This window comes from Schistocerca cancellata, chromosome 1, assembly GCF_023864275.1.
Source record: "Schistocerca cancellata isolate TAMUIC-IGC-003103 chromosome 1, iqSchCanc2.1, whole genome shotgun sequence".
NCBI lineage: Eukaryota > Metazoa > Arthropoda > Insecta > Orthoptera > Acrididae > Schistocerca > Schistocerca cancellata.
Genome location: NC_064626.1, coordinates 106,023,112 through 106,042,616, shown reverse-complemented (window position 1 = coordinate 106,042,616; position 19,505 = coordinate 106,023,112). Strand labels below are relative to the sequence as shown.

Genomic DNA, 19,505 nt, shown 5'->3' with positions numbered 1-19,505 from the left:
CCATGTACCCATATACCAATTTCCATTTTTTGAGACTTGTTGCTTGCTGTTACAAAACTGTGATTTAAAAAAAAAAAACAGATGACATTCATTTCCACAAATCATTGTGTACACTTTGTACTGCACATTTTAATTTCCTTTACTTATTGTTATTCTGGTCTTCAGTTCAGAGACTGGTTTGATGCAGCCCTCCATGCTACTGTCTGTGCAAGCTTCTTCATCTCCAAGTAACTGCTGTAACCTACATCCTTCTGTTCGTGTATTCCTGCCTTGGTCTCCCTCTATGACTTTTGCCCTCCACGCTTCCCTCCAATACTAAATTGATGATCCCATGATGCCTCAGAATATGCCCTATCAAGCAATCCCTTCTAGTCAAGTTGTGCCACAAATTCCTCTTCTACACAATTCTATTCAGTACTTCCTCATTAGTTACGTGATCTATCCATTCTTCTGTGGCACCACATTTCGAAAGCGTCTATTCTCCTCTTTTCTAAACTATTTATCGTCCATGTTTCATTTCCATGCATGATTACACTCCATATACATACTTTGAGAAAAGACTTCTTGCCACTTAAATCTACACTCAATGTTAACAAATTTTTGTTCTTCAGAAATGCTTTCCTTGCCATTGCCAGTCTACATTTTATATCCTCTCTACTTCGACCATCATCAGTTATACTGCTTCCCAAATAGCAAAACTCATCTACTACTTTAAGTGTTCCATTTCCAAATCTAATTCCCTCAGCATCACCTGATGTAATTCGACTACATTTCATTATCCTCGTTTTGCTTTTGTTGATGTTCATCTTATATCCTCCTTTCAAGACGCTCTCATTTCTGGTCAACTGCTCTTCCAGGTCACTTGCTGTCAGTGACAATTACAATGTCGTCGGCAAACCTCAAAGTTTTTATTTCTTCTCCATGGAATTTTAAATTCTTCTCCAAATTTGTCTTTTGTTTCCTTTCCTGCTGGCTCAATATACAGATTTGAGTTAAATACGAGATACGGTTGTAGCCTATCTCACTCCCTTCTCAACCACTGCTTCCCTTTCGTGCCCCTTCGACTCGTATAATTGCCATCTAGTTTTTGTGCAAATTGTAAATAACCTTTCGCTCCCTGTGTTTGACCCCTGCCACTGTCAGAATTTGGAAGAGTGTATTCCAGTCAACACTGTCAAAATCTTTCTCTAAGTCTACAAATGCTAGAAATGTAGGTTTGCCTTGTTGGGTGAGTATTGCCTCATGTGTTCCAACATGTCTATGGAACCCAAAATGATCTTCCCCGAGGTTAGCTTCTACCAGTTTTTCAATTTGTCTGTAATGAATTCATGTTAGCATTTTGCAACTGAGACTTATTAAAGTGATAGTTCAGTAATTTTCATGCTTGTCAACACTTGGTTTCTTTGGGATTGGAATTAATGTATTCTTCTTGAAGTCTGAGGGTATTCTGCGTGTCTCATACATCTTGTTCACCAGATTGTAGAGCTTTTTCAGGGCTGGCTCTCCCAAGGCTATCAGTAGTTTTAGTGGAATGTTGTCCACTCCCGGGGCCTTGTTTCGACTTAGGTCTTTCAGTGCTCTGTCAAACTCTTCATGCAGGATTGTATCTCCCATTTCATCTTCATCTACGTCCTCTTCCATTTCAGTAATATTGCCCTCAAGTACATCGCCCTTGTATAGACCTCTCTATATACTCCTCCCACCTTCCTGCCTTCCCTTCTTTCTTACAACTGGTTTCCCATCTCAGCTCTTGATATTCATACAAGTGGTTCTCTTTTCTCCAAATGTCTCTTTAATTTTCCTGTAGGCAGTATCTATCTTACCCCTAGTGAGATAAGCCTCTACATCCTTACATTTGTCCTCTATCCATCCCTGCTTAGCCATTTTCCATTTCCTGTCGATCTCATTTTTCAGACATTTGTATTCCTTTTTGCCTGCTTCATTTACTGCATTTTTATATCTTCTTCTTTCATTAGTAAAATTCAATGTCTCTTGTGTTACCCAAGGATTTCTAGTAGCCTTTGTCGTTTTACCTACTTGATCTTCTGCTGCCTTCACTACTTCATCCCTCAAAAGCTACCCATTCTTCTTCTACTGTATTCCTTTCCCCCATTCTTGTCAACTGTTCCCTAATGCTCTCTCTGAAACTCTTTACAACCTGTGGTTCTTTCAGGTCCCATTTCCTTAAATTTCCACCTTTGTGCAGTTTCTTCAGTTTTAATCTACAGTTCCTAACCAACAGATTGTGGTCAGTCCACAACTGCTCCTGGAAATGTCTTACAATTTAAAACCTGGTTTCTAAATCTCTATCTTACCATTATATAATCTAACTGAAACCTGCCAGTGTCTCCAGGTCTCTTCCACATATACCACCTTCTCCCACGATTCTTAAACAAAGTGTTAGCTATGATTAAATTATACTCTGTGCAAAATTCTACCAGGCGGCTTCCTCTTTCATTCCTTTCCACCAGGCCATATTCACCTACTACTTTTCCTTCTCTTACAATCAAATTCCAGTACCCATGACTATTAAATTTTCGTCTCCCTTAACTATATGAATAATTTCTTTTATCTCATCATACATTTCTTCAATCTCTTCGTCATCTGTGGAACTAGTTGGCATATAAACTTGTACAAGATGGGCTTCGTGTCTGTCTCTACTACAATAATGCATTCACTATGCTGTTCGTTGTAGCTTACCCGTGCTCTTATTTTTTTGTTAATTATTAAACCTACTCCTGCATGAACCCGATTTGATTTTGTATTTATAACCCTGTAATGTTCATAAAAATGTTTTAACTTGCTTGCTTCTCAAAATGATTGTGTAAAATGTTATAAATGGGAAAAACAGCTGTATGATAATTGTTTTATAGTGGCTGAAGAACCTCATTCCCTATTATAATCTGAAATAACCCCCCCCCCCCTCTCTCTCTCTCTCTCTCTCTCTCTCTCTCTCTCTCTCTCTCTCTCTCTCTCTCTGAAGGAAACATTCCACGTGGGAAAAATATATCTAAAAACAAAGATGATTTGACTTACCAAACGAAAGCGCTGGCACGTTGATAGACACACAAACATACACACAAAATTCTAGCTTTCGCAACCAGCGGTTGCCTCGTCAGGAAAGAGGGAAGGAGAGGGAAAGACGAAAGGATTTGGGTTTTAAGGGAGAGGGTAAGTCCTAAGGTAAGTCTTTCCGTTCCCGGGATTGGAATGACTCCTTACCCTCTCCCTTAAAACCCACATCCTTTCGTCTTTCCCTCTCCTTCCCTCTTTCCTGACGAAGCAACCGTTTGTTGCGAAAGCTTGAATTTTGTGTGTATGTTTGTGTGTGTATCGACCTGCCAGTGCTTTTTGATGATGTGACTTACCAAATGAAAGTGCTGGCAGGTCGACAGACACACAAACTAACACACACATACACACAAAATTCAAGCTTTCGCAACAAACTGTTGCCTCATCAGGAAAGAGGGAAGGAGAAGGAAAGACGAAAGGATGTGGGTTTTAAGGGAGAGGGTAAGGAGTCATTCCAGTCCCGGGAGCGGAAAGACTTACCTTAGGGGGAAAAAAGGACGGGTATACACTCGCGCGCACACACACACATATCCATCCACACATATACAGACACAAGCAGACATATTTAAAGACAAAGAGTTTGGGCAGAGATGTCAGTCGAGGCAGAAGTGCAGAGGCAAAGATGTTGTTGAGTGACAGGTTAGGTATGGGTGGCGGCAACTTTAAATTAGCGGAGATTGAGGCCTGGTGGATAACGGGAAGAGAGGATATATTGAAGAGCAAGTTCCCATCTCCGGAGTTCGGATAGGTTGGTGTTAGTAGGAAGTATCCAGATAACCCGGACCGTGTAACACTGCGCCAAGATGTGCTGGTCGTGCACCAAGGCATGTTTAGCCACAGCGTGATCCTCATTACCAACAAACACTGTCTGCCTGTGTCCATTCATGCGAATGGACAGTTTGTTGCTGGTCATTCCCACATAGAATGCATCACAGTGCAGGCAGGTCAGTTGGTAGATCACGTGGGCGCTTTCACACGTGGCTCTGCCTTTGATCGTGTACACCTTCCGGGTTACAGGACTGGAATAGGTGGTGGTGGGAGGGTGCATGGGACAGGTTTTACACCAGGGGCAGTTACAAGGGTAGGAGCCAGAGGGTAGGGAAGGTGGTTTGGTGATCTCATAGGGATGAACTAAGAGATTACGAAGGTTAGGTGGACGGCGGAAAGACACTCTTGGTGGAGTGGGGAGGATTTCATGAAGGATGGATCTCATTTCAGGGCAGGATTTGAGGAAGTTGTATCCCTGCTGGAGAGCCACATTCAGAATCTGATCCAGTCCCGGAAAGTATCCTGTCACAAGTGGGGCACTTTTGTGGTTCTTCTGTGGGAGGTTATGGGTTTGAGAGGATGAGGAAGTGGCTCTGGTTATTTGCTTCTGTAAGCAGAGCCACTTCCTCATCCTCTCAAACCCAGAACCTCCCACAGAAGAACCACAAAAGTGCCCCACTTGTGACAGGATACTTTCCGGGACTGGATAAGATTCTGAATGTTTCTTTCATCTTTGTTTTTAGGTATATTTTTCCTTCGTGGAATGTTTCCTTCTATTATAACCATATATATAGGGGGGGGACATTCCACGTGGGAAAAATATATCTAAAAACAAAGATGATGAGACTTACCAAACAAAAGTGCTGGCAGGTCGATAGACACACAAAATTCAAGCTTTCACAACAAACGGTTACTTCATCAGGAAAGAGGGAAGGAGAGGGAAAGACGAAAGGATGTGGGTTTTAAGGGAGAGGGTAAGGAGTCATTCCAATCCCGGGAGTGGAAAGACTTACCTTAGGGGGGAAAAAAGGGCAGGTATACGCGCGCGCGCGCGCGCGCGCACACACATACATCCATCCGCACATACACAGTCACAAGCAGTCATTTGTAAGGTTTACAAATGTCTGCATATGTGAAAAAGTTTTATGTGACATACGCATCACCAATGCTATATATTTGAAAATGGTCAAAAGCCGAAATTGGCAAGTAATGTGATTCATATACACGGTGCAATAAAGGCATCTTGCATAATAAGATTGACAGCCTATGGTGGTTTTTAAAAAGGTTTCATTATTTAGAAGTTATGTTGAGGCTGTGGACACAGTGTGAAGAAATTAAACTTTACCACAATCAACTTTTTATTGAAGACATATTTCGGTGAATAAGACCATTCACATTCAAGACTTAGTTTCAAATGAAAGGGCTCTCATTTACATTCCAACTCCACTTAAACAGCACTCCTGTAGTAACCGGTAATATGACAGAAAGAACCATAGAACCAGCAGATACTGGCCAACTGGCCTAGGGTGTCAGCAGTGTGTTGCCAAGAGTGAACAGGACAAAACAAGAAGACAGACAGACAACAGGGATGGCACAGCAGAATAACGTGTCTAACAAATAAACCAAGACTGACAATCTTAGTTGTAGGGAATACAGAACCAAAAGGGGATGTACAAACATGAACACACTATAAATTCATGCAAAGTCCTAATTGACGCTGCAAATGTTTTCTGCGTGTGCCAGTTGTAGTAGTTCGCATCGTCCTGTGAATAGGTGATGTCAGCATATGCTTCTCCACATGTCTGTGGCAAGCAAATATTCAGTCAGTCCTGTACACTCCTGCCATCAGAAATAATGGCCATTAAAGATTATTAGAAATTCGGGTGTCTGTGAAAAGATCTATGTGCGAAGCATACAGTTACCACCACTGTCACAACCTAGCAAAAGACCTGGCAGAGAACCCAAGGAAATTGTGGTCTTACGTAAAATTACTAAGTGGGTCTAATGCTTCCATTCACTCCCTTGTTGTCCAGTGTGGTGTGGCAGTTGAAGATAGCAAAATGAAAACCGAAGTTTTAAATTTCACGTTTCAGGAATCAGGAGAATCGTACAAATGTGTCATCATTCGACCATGGGACAGACTCCTATATGGGTGACATAGAAATAAGCATCCCTGGCGTAGAGAAATAACTGAAAGATTTGAAAGCAAATAAATACCAGGTCTGGATGGAATCCTAGTTCAGTTTTACAAAGGGCACTCTATGGTGTTGGTTCATTACCTAGCTTGCATTTGTTGTGAATCTCTCATCCAGCACAAAGTCCCAAGCGACTGGAGAAAGGCACTGGTGACTCCATTATATAAGAAGGGTAAAAGAATGGACCTGCAAAATTACAGACCAATATCCCTAATTTCGATTTGCTGCAGAATGCTTGAACATATTCTCAATTTGAATATAGCAAACTTTCTAGAGACTGACAAGCTTATGTACATGAATCAGCATGATAGAAAGCCTCACTCATGCGAAATCCAACTTTCCCTTTATTCACATGGTATACTGAGAACTATGAATGAAGGGCAACAGGCAGATTGCATATTTCTAGATTTCCAGAAAGCATTTGACATGATGCCCCAGTGTATGGAATAAGCTCACAGATATGCCAGTTTCTCAAAGACTTCTCAAATAATAGAACTGAGTATGTTGTCCTCGACGGCGAGTGCTCATCAGAGACGAGGGTATCACCAGGAATGCCCCAGGAGAGTGTGATAGGACAGCTGTTGTTCTCTGGACAGGGTGGGCAGCAATCTGCAGTTGTTTGCTGATGATGCCATGGTGTACAGTAAGGTGTTGGAAGTTGAGTGACTGTAGGGAGATACAAGACGACTTAGACAAAATTTCCAGTTGGTGTAATGAATGGCAGCTAACCTTAAATGTGGAAAAATGTAAGTTAATGCGGGTGAGTATGAAGATCAAACCTGTAATGTTCAGATACGGTGTTGCTAGTGCCCTACTTGACAAAGTCAAGTTGTTCAAATATCTGGGAGTAAAGCAACATGAGGTGGAATTAGCATGTGTGAACTGTGGTAGGGAAGGTGAATTGTCAACTTTACTTCGTTGGGAGAATTTTAGGAAAGAGCAGGTCACCTATAAAGGAAACCATATATGGGACACTAGTGCAACCTATTCTTGATTACTACTCTAGTGTTTGGGGTTCGTACCAAGTTGGACTGAAGGAAGACATCGAAGTGATTCAGAGGCGGACTCTTAGATTTGTTGTCAGCAGGTTCGAACAATACATAAGTGTTACAGAAATGCTTCGGGAACTCAAATGGGAATCCGTGGAGGAAGGCGACAATTTTTTCGAGAAATGCTATTGAGAAAATTTAGAAAGCTGACATTTGAAGCTGACTGCCAAATGAGTCTACTGGTACCAACATATCATTGCGCGTAAGGACCATGAAGGTAAGATACAAGAAATTAGGGTTCATATGCAGGCATATAGACAGTTTTTTTCCCCCCCTCACTCTATTTGCGAGTGGAACAGAAAAGGAAATGACATGACTAGTACTGGTACACGGTACCCTCTGCCATGCACCGTATGGTGGTTTGTGGAGTATTGATGTAGATGTAGAAAAATCGTGATATCATTCTTAAATACATAAGAAGTACATTTGTCTCATTGATCCCTTTGACATGATGTGGGGATAATGTAATTTCAGTGAGGGGTCTGTGAATATGTGCAAGTTGTTTTCATTGTCATTCGCAGCATGTAACTGAATGTATGTATTTTATATGACATAATCCTAGTCCCAAACTGACACGTCAGTTCCACAACTGAACTTAAATAGTGTAATCATTCACAAACGTTTCTTGAGAATTCAACAAGTACATTATGGCTACCTGCTCATAACGTATACGGCATAGGAAGAAACCAGTGGTGCCACAGTGTCTGCCCTACTAGGGACCAGACATGGCCCTCATGAAAAATCTGATGGCTGCAAGAAAGAATTTAACCCTTCTTTCTTTCTCTTTTAAAAGATAGTGTATCAACCAGAACTGCTAGCTTTAGTTCATGGATAACTGAATGTGTCCTGTATGACAGAATGAAGTGAGAGTCAAGAATTGAAAACGCATATACTAGTAAAGAGTCACATAGAGGGAATAAAACAAATGAAGTGTGTTTGAGTTAACATTTAATAGAGTAGCATACATTTTTGGCTGTAAATGGAGAGAAAAATCATATCGTTTACCATACTTTTTCTTTAAAGTATGGGTGGGATCTTCGAATTGCATTTAAACACACACTTAATGTACACTGTTGTTTCATCCAGGCAAAATGCTTAGTTTGTGATTGCAATGAACTGTATCTGAAACAGAGGTCAAATATCCCGATTTAGATTTAATGTGGTATTTGTTTCCCTATTAAAGAAAGTCATTCATTTATGTACCAGTAACTGAATTATCAAATGGAAGTCCTGAATATTCAAAGTTGTTTTCAAACATATCATGTTAGTCTGTCAAATATAAAGGGAATAAATGTGAGCTTCAAAATAGAGAAGCCTGAGACTGGAAATGAGTATTGGTATTGAATTCCCTAAAGAAAACTTTGTCAGCACATAAACTACTAAGAACTTCCCAATTGTAGTGGTGTAATAGTGAAACTGAGGTATACAATAACTACTTCACAAATTCTTTGCATAATTTGAATTTTTTCTGTAAAGTTGATAGTTACAATGTTAATTTTATTATACGTAGCTTGGTTTTGAATATGTAGTTGTATTAGAATAACTTCTATTCCTTGTGCTTACAATTTGTTTCCAAATCTACATGCTACTGTCAGCTCAGTACATTGAGTGATATCTTTGCAGTGGGAGCTATGCCAAATACGATGCAACCACCTCCAGGTATGATGCAAGGTCCTCCACCTGGCATGCCACCTCCGTTCGGAGGCCCACCTCCACCACATTTTGGTGGACCACCTCCATTTGCCATGCCTCCACCAGGATTTCCAGGTCCTCCAGGTTATGGCCCTCCTGGTTTTGGTGGAATGCCTCCACCAGGACCTGCGTGGGGACCACCTCAAATGGGTATGGGGCCACCACCTCACCAACAACCGCCTCCTATGGCAGCTGCCCCAATGGCTCCTGGAATGGGGCCGCCACCACCCCATGCTATGGTGCCTCCAATGGCCGATGATCTTTCACAGGTAAGAATGCATAACTAGGTTTTGTGATATTTCATGAGAAATGTGTGTGTGTGTGTGTGTGTGTGTGTGTGTGTGTGTGTGTGTGTGTGTGTGTGTGTTCAGTTTGACCCACATTTTGGCAGCATTTGTGCACATCATAACACAATGCAGTTAGTCAAATTCAATCACAGTCGGTAGAATGAGCATCGTCTTAGCATTTAAGTCATCCCAAGCTGTTTGACTCTGACTGGCTGTACTTAGCCTTGATTTCGCCTCCAAGAGATCAAGAACTTTTTTTTCAGCTGTTTGACTCTGGCCAGCTTCACTTGGCGTTGGTTTCACCTCCAAGAGATCAAGAGCTTTTCAGTATGAAAAATAATTTGCAGCTGTTATTTAAACTGTTGAAAATTCTTACTGATAAAAAAATTTCGGGATACTGTAGGTGTTAAATTTATGCATCTTCTTGTAGATTTAAATTTAATACAAAATTGTAGTGCTTCATTCAAAATGAGACTGAAGATTTTCCACAAAAGATTAATGAAAAAATGATGGTTCCAGAACTTGAGTCTCACAACTTCAGTGTCACAGTTCATTTGAATAACCGTTTGATCAAACACCAAACACAGTGAATTCCGAAAACAGATATTTATACAGTTGCCTGCATCCATAACCTGTTGTCTGTAATAGTGTTTTACTGAAAATTACAGAGCAGAACAAACTCTGAACCAAGTAACAAAACACTCTTTCGCATTAGAACCAAAAGTGATACAGTAACCACGATGACAAAACAAAGCAAAGGTATAATTTTGTAATGTCGCAGAACATGGCTGTGTACAGAATGAACATATGTCTCTGGTGCGTTCACATTGCGAATATATGAATAGTGAAAACAAGGCACTCAATATAACAAGTTGACTCTTGTTATATCATCATATTTGATGCTCCTTGTGATTGCATTTTTAAATGTTTGGATTAACTTTACATATTATTTGCCGGTAAGCACTCTGTATCCGTAAGAAGCTGGTGAACTTCAATAGCAAATGTAATGTCCATTGCTGCTTTGAATTAAAATTAAATACTTCCACCATTTGTGCATCACCACCTTTTCATTTGGAAATTGGTAAGTTAGATGCCTAAAGTTTCATTATCATTTTCTCCTTTTTGTTAAATCAACAACAATTAGATTTACTCTCTGTCATCAGTTCAGTAGCTTAACTTCAATTAATATTCAGTAACTTTTCTTAATGATCATCTCTTTGGTTTGTTATCTGCATCTCGGCACAGCTCAAACTGTACGTATAAATAGTTCTCATTACTGAGAGCGCTCGCCAACTTGCTGTTGGTTGCCATGTTTCTTTCCTGATAACCTCTCATTCACTTTTAAAATTAATAAAATCAGTTTAATAACCTCCTGTTGACTTTTAAAATTAATAAAAATATTTTATTCATTTGGTCACTTCACTGAAGTGTATGAAGTGTGTGTGTGTGTGTGTGTGTGTGTGTGTGTGTGTGTGTGTGTGTGTGTGTGTGTGTGTGTGTGTGTGTGTGCAAGAGAGTAATTGTACTACATTCTCTCATATTCATTTGTTGTGATAAGTCTGTGCATAAATACAATTGTGGAGATCAGTTGTATGTGTGTTACAATGATTGATCTGGCATGTTTTGACTGTACATTGCTTCTGTTTGTACCGTTCTAGATTGACCCTGAAATAGTAGCTCGAGCTTCAGAGTGGACTGAACACAAGGCTCCAGATGGTCGTTCATACTATTACAATGCTAAAGCAGGGGAGAGTGTATGGGAGAAACCACAAGTTCTTAAGGATTTAGAAAGTAAGTTAAAGAATAGAACATACGTTAAAGAATAGAACATACTTTAATAATCTTTCAATCAAGATTTATCACACAAACTTCACTGAAATCCCCTTTGATAATTAGTTACTTTGCCATGGTTAGCAGTTAGCATCTTACAGAATTTATAACATTTCTACCTTCCCTGGATGGATTTGTTATCAGACACTGCTAGAAAGACATTAAAAATACTGCCACAGTTTTTGGGCAGTATTTTTTGATATGTCCCTTTTATTCTGTTAATATTACAGATTTATAAAATACTGTAAACAGGTAACAGCAAAAGATATGTGGGTATTAATGAAATTAATTACCTCATGACAGAAGTGAAACAGCTTTTAGAGATGCTGTCATTAAACTTTCAGGCCTCACTTTTAAAAATCTTTTGTGTATTCTAAGGATGTCTTCTGTGAGCTTACATAAAATTTTGGTATTCTGCACATTTATGTTGTATGTAAATAAGCTTCCTGCAAGCCCCAAGTTGAATTTCTGCACAGAGGACAGCTGTGAACACATTGCTAATTATGACAATCACTGTGTGTATGTATATTATAGGTGTTGCATGGGAAAGATTTTAAAGAAATTACAAGGTTGCTTAAGTAAGAATGACAGTCTTTTGTGTAACTTGAACAAAAATCATGCACATCTTTTAAAGGTGCACAGAATATTTGGGGGGGGGGGAGGCGAATGAAGTTACATCATTTAAGAATGGCAGTGTTTGCATATGCACATGGTGTTCAGTGTGTGTTCTTGTGGTGAGATAGAAGTTTGTATGCAGTTTTTGTGACTGTGTATTAAATACACACTCATATGTCATCCACATTTTGATTCATATACCTGACATTTAAAAATTTTGATCCATCATTACCTCTTTTATACTGAAAAATTGTACTTTTTCAGTAGTACTTAACAGTCTGATGAAAAGGAACGTGTTGTGAAAGTACACTAAAACAAGTTCATGTTGATTACATAGCAAACAATTTGCTATTGTTTCAAATTAAACTAGAATAATGTTCCATTAGTTGGTCTGGTGATGCTATCATGAGCATGGCTGTATCTTATATGCTATATTTTTTTTAGGTAGTATTCTTCATAACACAGTGACAGTTTTCATGAAGATTACATATAAACCAACCTCCTCTCTCTCTCTCTCTCTCTCTCTCTCTCTCTCTCTCTCTCTCTCTCTCTCTCCCCCCCCCCCCCCCCCCTCCATGCATTAAATAATACTGTAAAATTTGTTATTTTTAAATTGTGTTGTCAATTGAATTTCTTACCATTACAGCAGCAAAATTAGCAGCAGCGCAGGGTGTCTCAACAGTGGCTAGTCCTGCAGCAAATGCAGGTCCACTTCCGGTACCTGCTGCTGCTGCAGTGGCTGCAGCAGCTGCTGCTGCAGCAGCAGCTGCTGCTGCTGTTGTGCCAGCGACTGCTGTGCCTGCTCCAGTTGTGACCACTGTGGCTGCAACTCCAGTTGTGGCTCCTGTTGCTGCACCAACAAACTCTGTGGCTGCAGCAAATGCTGTTCCAGCTGTGGTTGCTGCAGCCCCTGCAACTGATCATGTCACTCCAGAACAGACTGATGCAGAAGCAGAAGCAACTCCAAAAGCTGCAGCTACTGCTGCAGCAGTGCAGGCGTCAGACACTGGTGCTTCTACTCAGCAGACAGCTGTCAATGGAGAGGTAATGACTTCGTCTGTTCAGAGGATGTTTTTGCAGTGGCTGGTAACTGTGTGTAATGAATTAAAGGGCTGGAGAAAATAATATTAACATCCAGTTGTAAACAACATTTTCTTAAACGGTGTGTTATTAATGTATAAAGCACTAATATGGCTTTTTCTTTCTCATGATAAAACATTCGTATGTTCTCTAATTATGTTGATCATTTTTGTATTGATGTAATCCGCCATCATGTCTTCCTTTTAAAACGTGTAATAGAACAACACTGGTGTGCCAGTAACAATTAGGATGGAAGTGGAGATGGGCAGTTTTGCAGCTAGGAAATTGGATACATTATAGATATCAACTGCATTCCAAGAGATAAGAAAATACCGAGAGTACAATCTAATGGTAGTTGGGTAGGCGGCATTCGATAACATGCAAGGACAACATGGGTGTTGGTTTGGGGGGACAAGGTTCAAATCCACGTTCAGCTTACCATATTTAGGTTTTCTATGATTCCCTAAATTTCTTCAGACAAGTTCCAACTTAATATTCATTTTTGGTGCTTGAGAATACTGTCGATCTTATGCCTTCATGAGCTTAATAAGCTTTTACCCTAATTTCACAGCTCAATTCCAGTACCAAACCATTATATGTGGTTTTTTTTATATGTAGAATCAAGGCTTTAATATTTGTGCCAATCAAAACTCCGCTTAGTCCCTCTCTTTGTCCCATAGTGCCTGCTTCCAGTCTCCTTGCATCTAATGTAGACAATACTCTGTGTCATTACCTCGTGGATTTGACTCTTCTGCAGTGGAGTGTCACATGTCTCATTGATTCATTGATACAAATTCTTATACATAATCCAATTTCCTTCAGTCTAATATTAAGAAAAAGACCTTGTTGTTGCATGAAGTATGTAGGCAATACATTCATCATATGGCAGCCAGGGGAAGCAGAGCTACATAGATTTCATTAGCAACTCAGCAGCTTGCGTAAAACATACTTCATACTGGAAATATAGAATAACAGAACAATTCCATTCCTAGGTGTTAAATTATAAATGTGGACTCAGTGCTGTGGTGCCAAACCAGTTGTGGCCAGTTGAATGGCAGGCTTAAGATATTTGCAGTGTAATGCAGTAGCCATGGGACACCCAAAAAATGCATACATTTGTCCACCAGAAAAGCTCAGAAATTGGTATAATGCAAACATTTCTAACATGACAGGTTAGGTGGTGGATGTTTTTAACAGTGGCCGTGTCAAATGCTGGTGGAGGTCTGGCCTGAACTACCTCATTCATGACACTTTTAACCCAAACATTCAGTTATGTGGCAGCAGTTATGGAGTTCCTTGTATTGTGCTTTGCTTGTTGTTTTCTTGTCTCATTTTGAAATGAGAAAAAAGTCCGATCCATGTCCACCACATTTGATTACAACCCTCACAGCACCGGAAGGCATCGGCAATCTCTACGACTGTGTCAGTTCTGCTTTTTCAGAAATGTGGAACAGTATCATAGGCCAACTTTCCTGTGAGAGGAAGGCAGAGATTTTTCTGTACCCTACCTCTGTCTTCTCTGGCAGTTGAAATTCTGTTCGTTTACACTTGTGGCTGACTGCCAGTTTATATATCGCATCTGCACTGTGCACTATAGCGACTGAAAAACAAAACCTGTCAGTGTACAGTTGCACCGAAATTCTGCATCTAATGTATGAATAGTTATTTTTGGGTTTACTCGTACCCTACGTGCCATGTGTGTTCTATCTGTAATGTTAAGTATGGGTTGCATGACTATGAATGCCAACAAAAGGCTAAAATTAATCCTATGTGGTTATTATAACTATTGTATTGGGTGGGAAAGAGGAGTATCAAGGAATGTCTTGTCAGAGCAGCACTCATTTTACTGGTGGGAAAATGCTGCTCCTCCTCAACAGAAACAGTCTTTTGTCGAGAGCTTAAATATAGTCAAAAGAAGAAAACAAAGACCATTTTAAGGAAAAAGATTATTTTGCTAAAGCAACCATTTCTTTCAAAAAGATCCACAATTACCACTTCCTTTCTTAACAGGGAGTTTCAGAACACTGAGGTTTCATTTTCAGGGACTTAGTGTGACAGTCCTTCAAAGTTGTATGTATAATTATTTACAAAAAAGGATGCAAATTTTGCCAAAAATGAATTCTAAATTTACAGGTCCTTAGTAGTAAGAATATACAGTGAGCTATGAACCTCAGTGAAGATAATAAGAGGAAGAGAAGAATCTATTCCTGTTGCTGACTTGGGTGAGAGGCATCAGCAACAGTGGAAGAATTTAAGAAGTATTCCAGAGTCCTCAAGTTCATCGGCCCATGAAGGATCCCATAGATGCTGTCTACGCTGCAGGCTTTTACAGTCTGCTTTGTTAATGTCTAAGCTGGTGAAACCAGGCGAGCGGTTAGCACTCATTCAGAACATGAATGTTACATGTGGCTGGGGTAGCACAGCAAATCATTTGTAGCTGTCCACCACAATAACTGTCACATTTGTTGGTTTTCCAGAAACTTGTGTGGTTGCTCAGCAGCTGTGGATGCAGTAGCAGAAAATAAGACACTTAAAATAAACACCCCGAACAACAAGAACAGGGAGGATTGCTATAAGTTACCAACGACCTGACTGCCAATGAGCCCAGTCCAACGAGCTACACACGTTCGTCAGCCAGCAGCTCCTCGAGATCTGGGTTCATCAGTATAAACAAGTGGCCACAAGAGAACTGCTATGGGACATTGATGTACTGTTGCAGTCAAACACAATCCCTTGGTACAAGCTGACAATTTGCTGTTGCCTGTCAGCCACCTACTAGAGGAACACATGCCTTAGCCTATCATACATCAACTCTATTTTAGGCATTTGTGTAATGACATACCAGTATGTGATGTCAGTAGTCACCTGTCATCCAAAATGAGATGGTATCTCAAGGGAAGCCTATACCCAGAATACAGCAGTTCAGTCACTCTGAAGAGGATCTCAGCACAGACCATTGAAATGTCGGTTGTGTAGTTGTTTGTGTTTTGTCTACTGATAGAATTGTCCATTAGTTAATTTTTAGTGGAGTTTTTTGTTCATGCCCAAGCAAACAAGGATTTCTAGTTGCAGCAAGAAAGATTGGTCCGTAACATTTAGATTTAAGAAAGCACTTGCCGACAAGTGTTAAAGAGGTTCAGAAGCGTGTGCCAAATACCATTGGGATGGTTATTGGTTCTAATTAAGAAGCGTCAATTATTATAATCTTCTCAAAGTTTTGTACAGTGAGTCTATTGTCACGCATTCAGAAGCTGATGTTAGTCTTGACCAATATATTTATTAATTTTATGCTGTCTCGCGCATTTCAGTCTTAAGCCATTCTCAAAGGCTCTGCAAGAAAAATACAAGGAAGGATATCAGGAAAAAAACATTGGTACAGTTGTGCAAAATGTACTTTGTACAAACAGAAGTAGTAAGCATTAAGTGAAAAACATAGATAAAATACATGAAATGCACATCATAAAAAGCTAAGAGAAGTAGAACACCCCAACATGTTCTTAGGTAAAGCAAACCTGAGATTGTCAAGCATGGATACAAAGTTTCTGGTCTGTATCATTTGATGACCTCTGAATGACAGTTGACTCACTGTGCACGTTGAAGAATTAAGTGAAGAAGCCAGAAATTTCATATCCATGTTAACAAATTCAGATTTGTTCTACCTAAGAATGTGTTACAGATATTTTGGTGAGTTCTATTTCCCCATGTTTTTTATGATGTGCATTTAATGTATTTTATCAATGTTTTACCTTTTTGTGTGTTTCTGTTGTAGATACTTTTAGAGTGGCATAAGGCTGAAATGCATAAGCCAGTATAAAATTAATAAATGCAGTGGTGAAGACTGGTATCAGTTTGAGTGCATTAAAAAAAGGGCTGCTGCATTATCTCAAAGCATTTATGCATTTTCGTCTCGTCTCATTCACATTTTTCAATTGGTTTTTATTAATGCCAGTTATCCACAGTCTTGAAGTGTATGTTGCTGACAGAAGCCAATCGTTTTTCTTCTGCATCAGAACGAGACTGCGGAGATGTATTTTGCCTTCATTAATTTAGTATAAAATACTTTACAATGAAGTGTAGCAGTGTGCGCACGCTTCTCTGCTCGTCTCTTGAGTACGGTAGACATCATCCTGATGATATATTGTCTCAAATTTCAGGTTGATGGAGAAGATGAAAAGAAACTAGAAGAGAAAACAGCAGAAGAAAAGGCAGAAGAAGAAGCTGCTAGAAAGAAACGTGAAGAGGAGGAAGAAAAAGCTAAAGAATTACAAAGGGCACAGGACAAATCACGTCCTGTCTCAAGTACACCTGTTCCAGGAACCCCTTGGTTAGTATGTGCATGTATAGAGTACAGTTTTTATGTTTTGGAAGCACATCATTCTCATTGTAGGCCTTCCCTTTATAACATCCCTTTGTGAGGTGGTTCAGCTGTGTGTTTCAACATGTACATCTTGATAGCCATCATAATTCAGAATGATAGACTTGACACTACTAAAACACTCCTAGTGGTACTCAAAATATTAATTTTGTGAAATTAGCTATACCTTGTCTTGCAGCAGTAGTCAGCTTATTGCTGTGATTTATAAACTATGCGTAAAGTCTAATGAATATTTTAAAAGGTTACGGTACAATTTATGTGCCGCCTCAGTTCTGTAGGAAACCACACACACTTAAGCTATCACTCACATTGTACGTGTAACATCACAAACAAATATGTACGTAAATACTGCACCTGACAATGAGACTAAATTCTCGAAACATGTTTTGCTAAATGTAAAATTTGTGCTTTGTTTAAACCAAAAACATTTGAGCAATGCAAAGTGAGTGAAGATGCCAACAAGTAGCCATACAATGAAACAAACTAAATGTGGTTCGATAAGGGTGTCATGATGATCACAACAATCGTAAAAATGCACATGCGCAGTAGAGTCCTTTACTACCAAAAGTAGAGCTTGGCAGTTTCAGGACATACAGCACTAATAGTTCCAACTTTTACCAATTTAGATCCGCTGAATAGAGCACCCTGATGTCAAGAAACTTAACCACATAGCGTTTGTAGCCACATAGCGTTTGTAGCCACATAGCGTTTGTAGCCACATAGCGTTTGTAACCACATAGCGTTTGTAACCACTACTTGACAGCTACTGTCATTTTACACCAGTTTTGTCTCCATGACATTTTTTCGTAAACCATAAATTGCAGGGAAATTATAGATATGTTGATGCAAAATTGGGTGCAAATTAACACTGTGGACATAGGAAATTTGATGGGAGCAGTAAAAGAAAAATTGTAAACAGCGGGAAAACATTAATTCCAGGAATGTAGAAGTGGGGTAATACTCTATATCATAACATACATTACATAAAACCTTTTCTCGTAATTTATCGCCTATTGCTTTGTCTAAAAGTCTGATGAACATTGGAACAGAAACAGTTAGACTGAATGGTAACACTTTGAATTCGATGACCCTTCAAACAGGAATGTGGTATATTTTCTTGAATCAGGAAGTAATGATATTTGCCAATAACCAGTTCTGATGTCCATCACACTGATTTATTTTGTCTCTGTAAACTTTGTCAATAACTCCTCAATGATAGGGGGTCTGTCCCTTTCTGGTTCGATTATCCTATTAACTGTTCCTACTTCAAATACTAACGACACTGATCCGTCAGGTTTTTAGACTACCAGTGGATTGTTATGACAGTTATAGAAGTTTATATAATGTTCCATATAATCATTCTGTTTATTTCCTACCTGACTGACTCCTCTGTTGCTACTGTTGTTGTGTAAGGATTCACAAAAAATATTTGTGAAGTTGTACCTTTACTGTACACACACAATGTTTAATGAGTCTTGATCTCGGGCAGAAAATGTCTTTTTGTTTACACTGTACGGTTGTCATATCTGCCTTCCCTTTTATTCCAGGTCCTGAGGATTTTCTAATATTAGCTACAATGTCCTCTTTACTCATTTGCTTATTATGATCGTATATGGTCATTATCAGAATTATCTAAAGGTGTTTCTGCTGTACGTGTTGTTTTAGATTTCTGCGATGTAACTGTTTCAGAATGGAGTGTCATTAATTCCAAATCCTTCCCATAAGTTAATCTTTTATAAATTATTTCCTGAAATCTAGTAAAAATCCTTGCTCAGACAACCAGCCTGTACGTAGAATTATAGTGATGTTTAATCCTAAAATAAGTGACATGGGGTATTCAGATGTATATTTATCGACACTAAATCTCTTAATGATTGTAGTTGTATTAGTTTGCCATTGGTTCATGTGGCTTTGTTATCTTGGCTCCATATACTGGAAATGCTTGAAAATACTGCAGTATGTTATTGTGTTCTAGAAAGTTTGGATCTGTTACGCACATATCACTACCTGAATCTAAAATGTGATTTGTTTACTGTGACATTTTATTTATTTTACACGTGTAGTTCTGTACGACCAAATTGAGGAGCAAGTCTCCAGTGTCAATTTCAGACATTGCCAATGTTGCACGCAACATCCTTTACTACCAAGCTAGTGTCATAAGCAAACAGAAATATGTTAGAATCACTTGTAATGGTACAGGCCAGATCATTTATATAAATAAGGAACAAGAGTGGCCCCAGTACTGATCCCTGGGGCACCCCCCCTCCCCCCTTTTAACCATGACCCATTCATACCCCACATCATAGCCATTCTCAGCACTGTGGAGAATGAACTTTTGCTAAGCTACTTCCCATAATCCATAAGGGTCGAACTTCTAAAGCAATATTTTGTGATCCACACAAATGCCTTTTGTTAAATCAAAAAAGATGCCTAGTGTTGAAAACCTTTTATTTAATCCAGTCAGTATGTCAAAGAGAATATAGTGTTTTCAGTTGTTAAACCCTTCTACAACTGAACTTTACATTCGATAGCAAATTATGTG

General features: G+C 39.3%; 1 protein-coding gene across 1 annotated transcript in view; it reads left to right on the top strand.

The window, feature by feature from the left end:
* The window catches only part of LOC126166489 (transcription elongation regulator 1), a 245,277-nt gene that overhangs the window by 92,413 nt on the left and 133,359 nt on the right, over nt 1-19,505 (top strand). The window contains exons 6-9 of the mRNA XM_049920407.1: nt 8,708-9,045; nt 10,722-10,854; nt 12,155-12,552; nt 16,743-16,912. Of these exons, the coding sequence (XP_049776364.1) occupies nt 8,708-9,045; nt 10,722-10,854; nt 12,155-12,552; nt 16,743-16,912 (1,039 nt within the window). The remainder of the gene's footprint in view (nt 1-8,707; nt 9,046-10,721; nt 10,855-12,154; nt 12,553-16,742; nt 16,913-19,505) is intronic.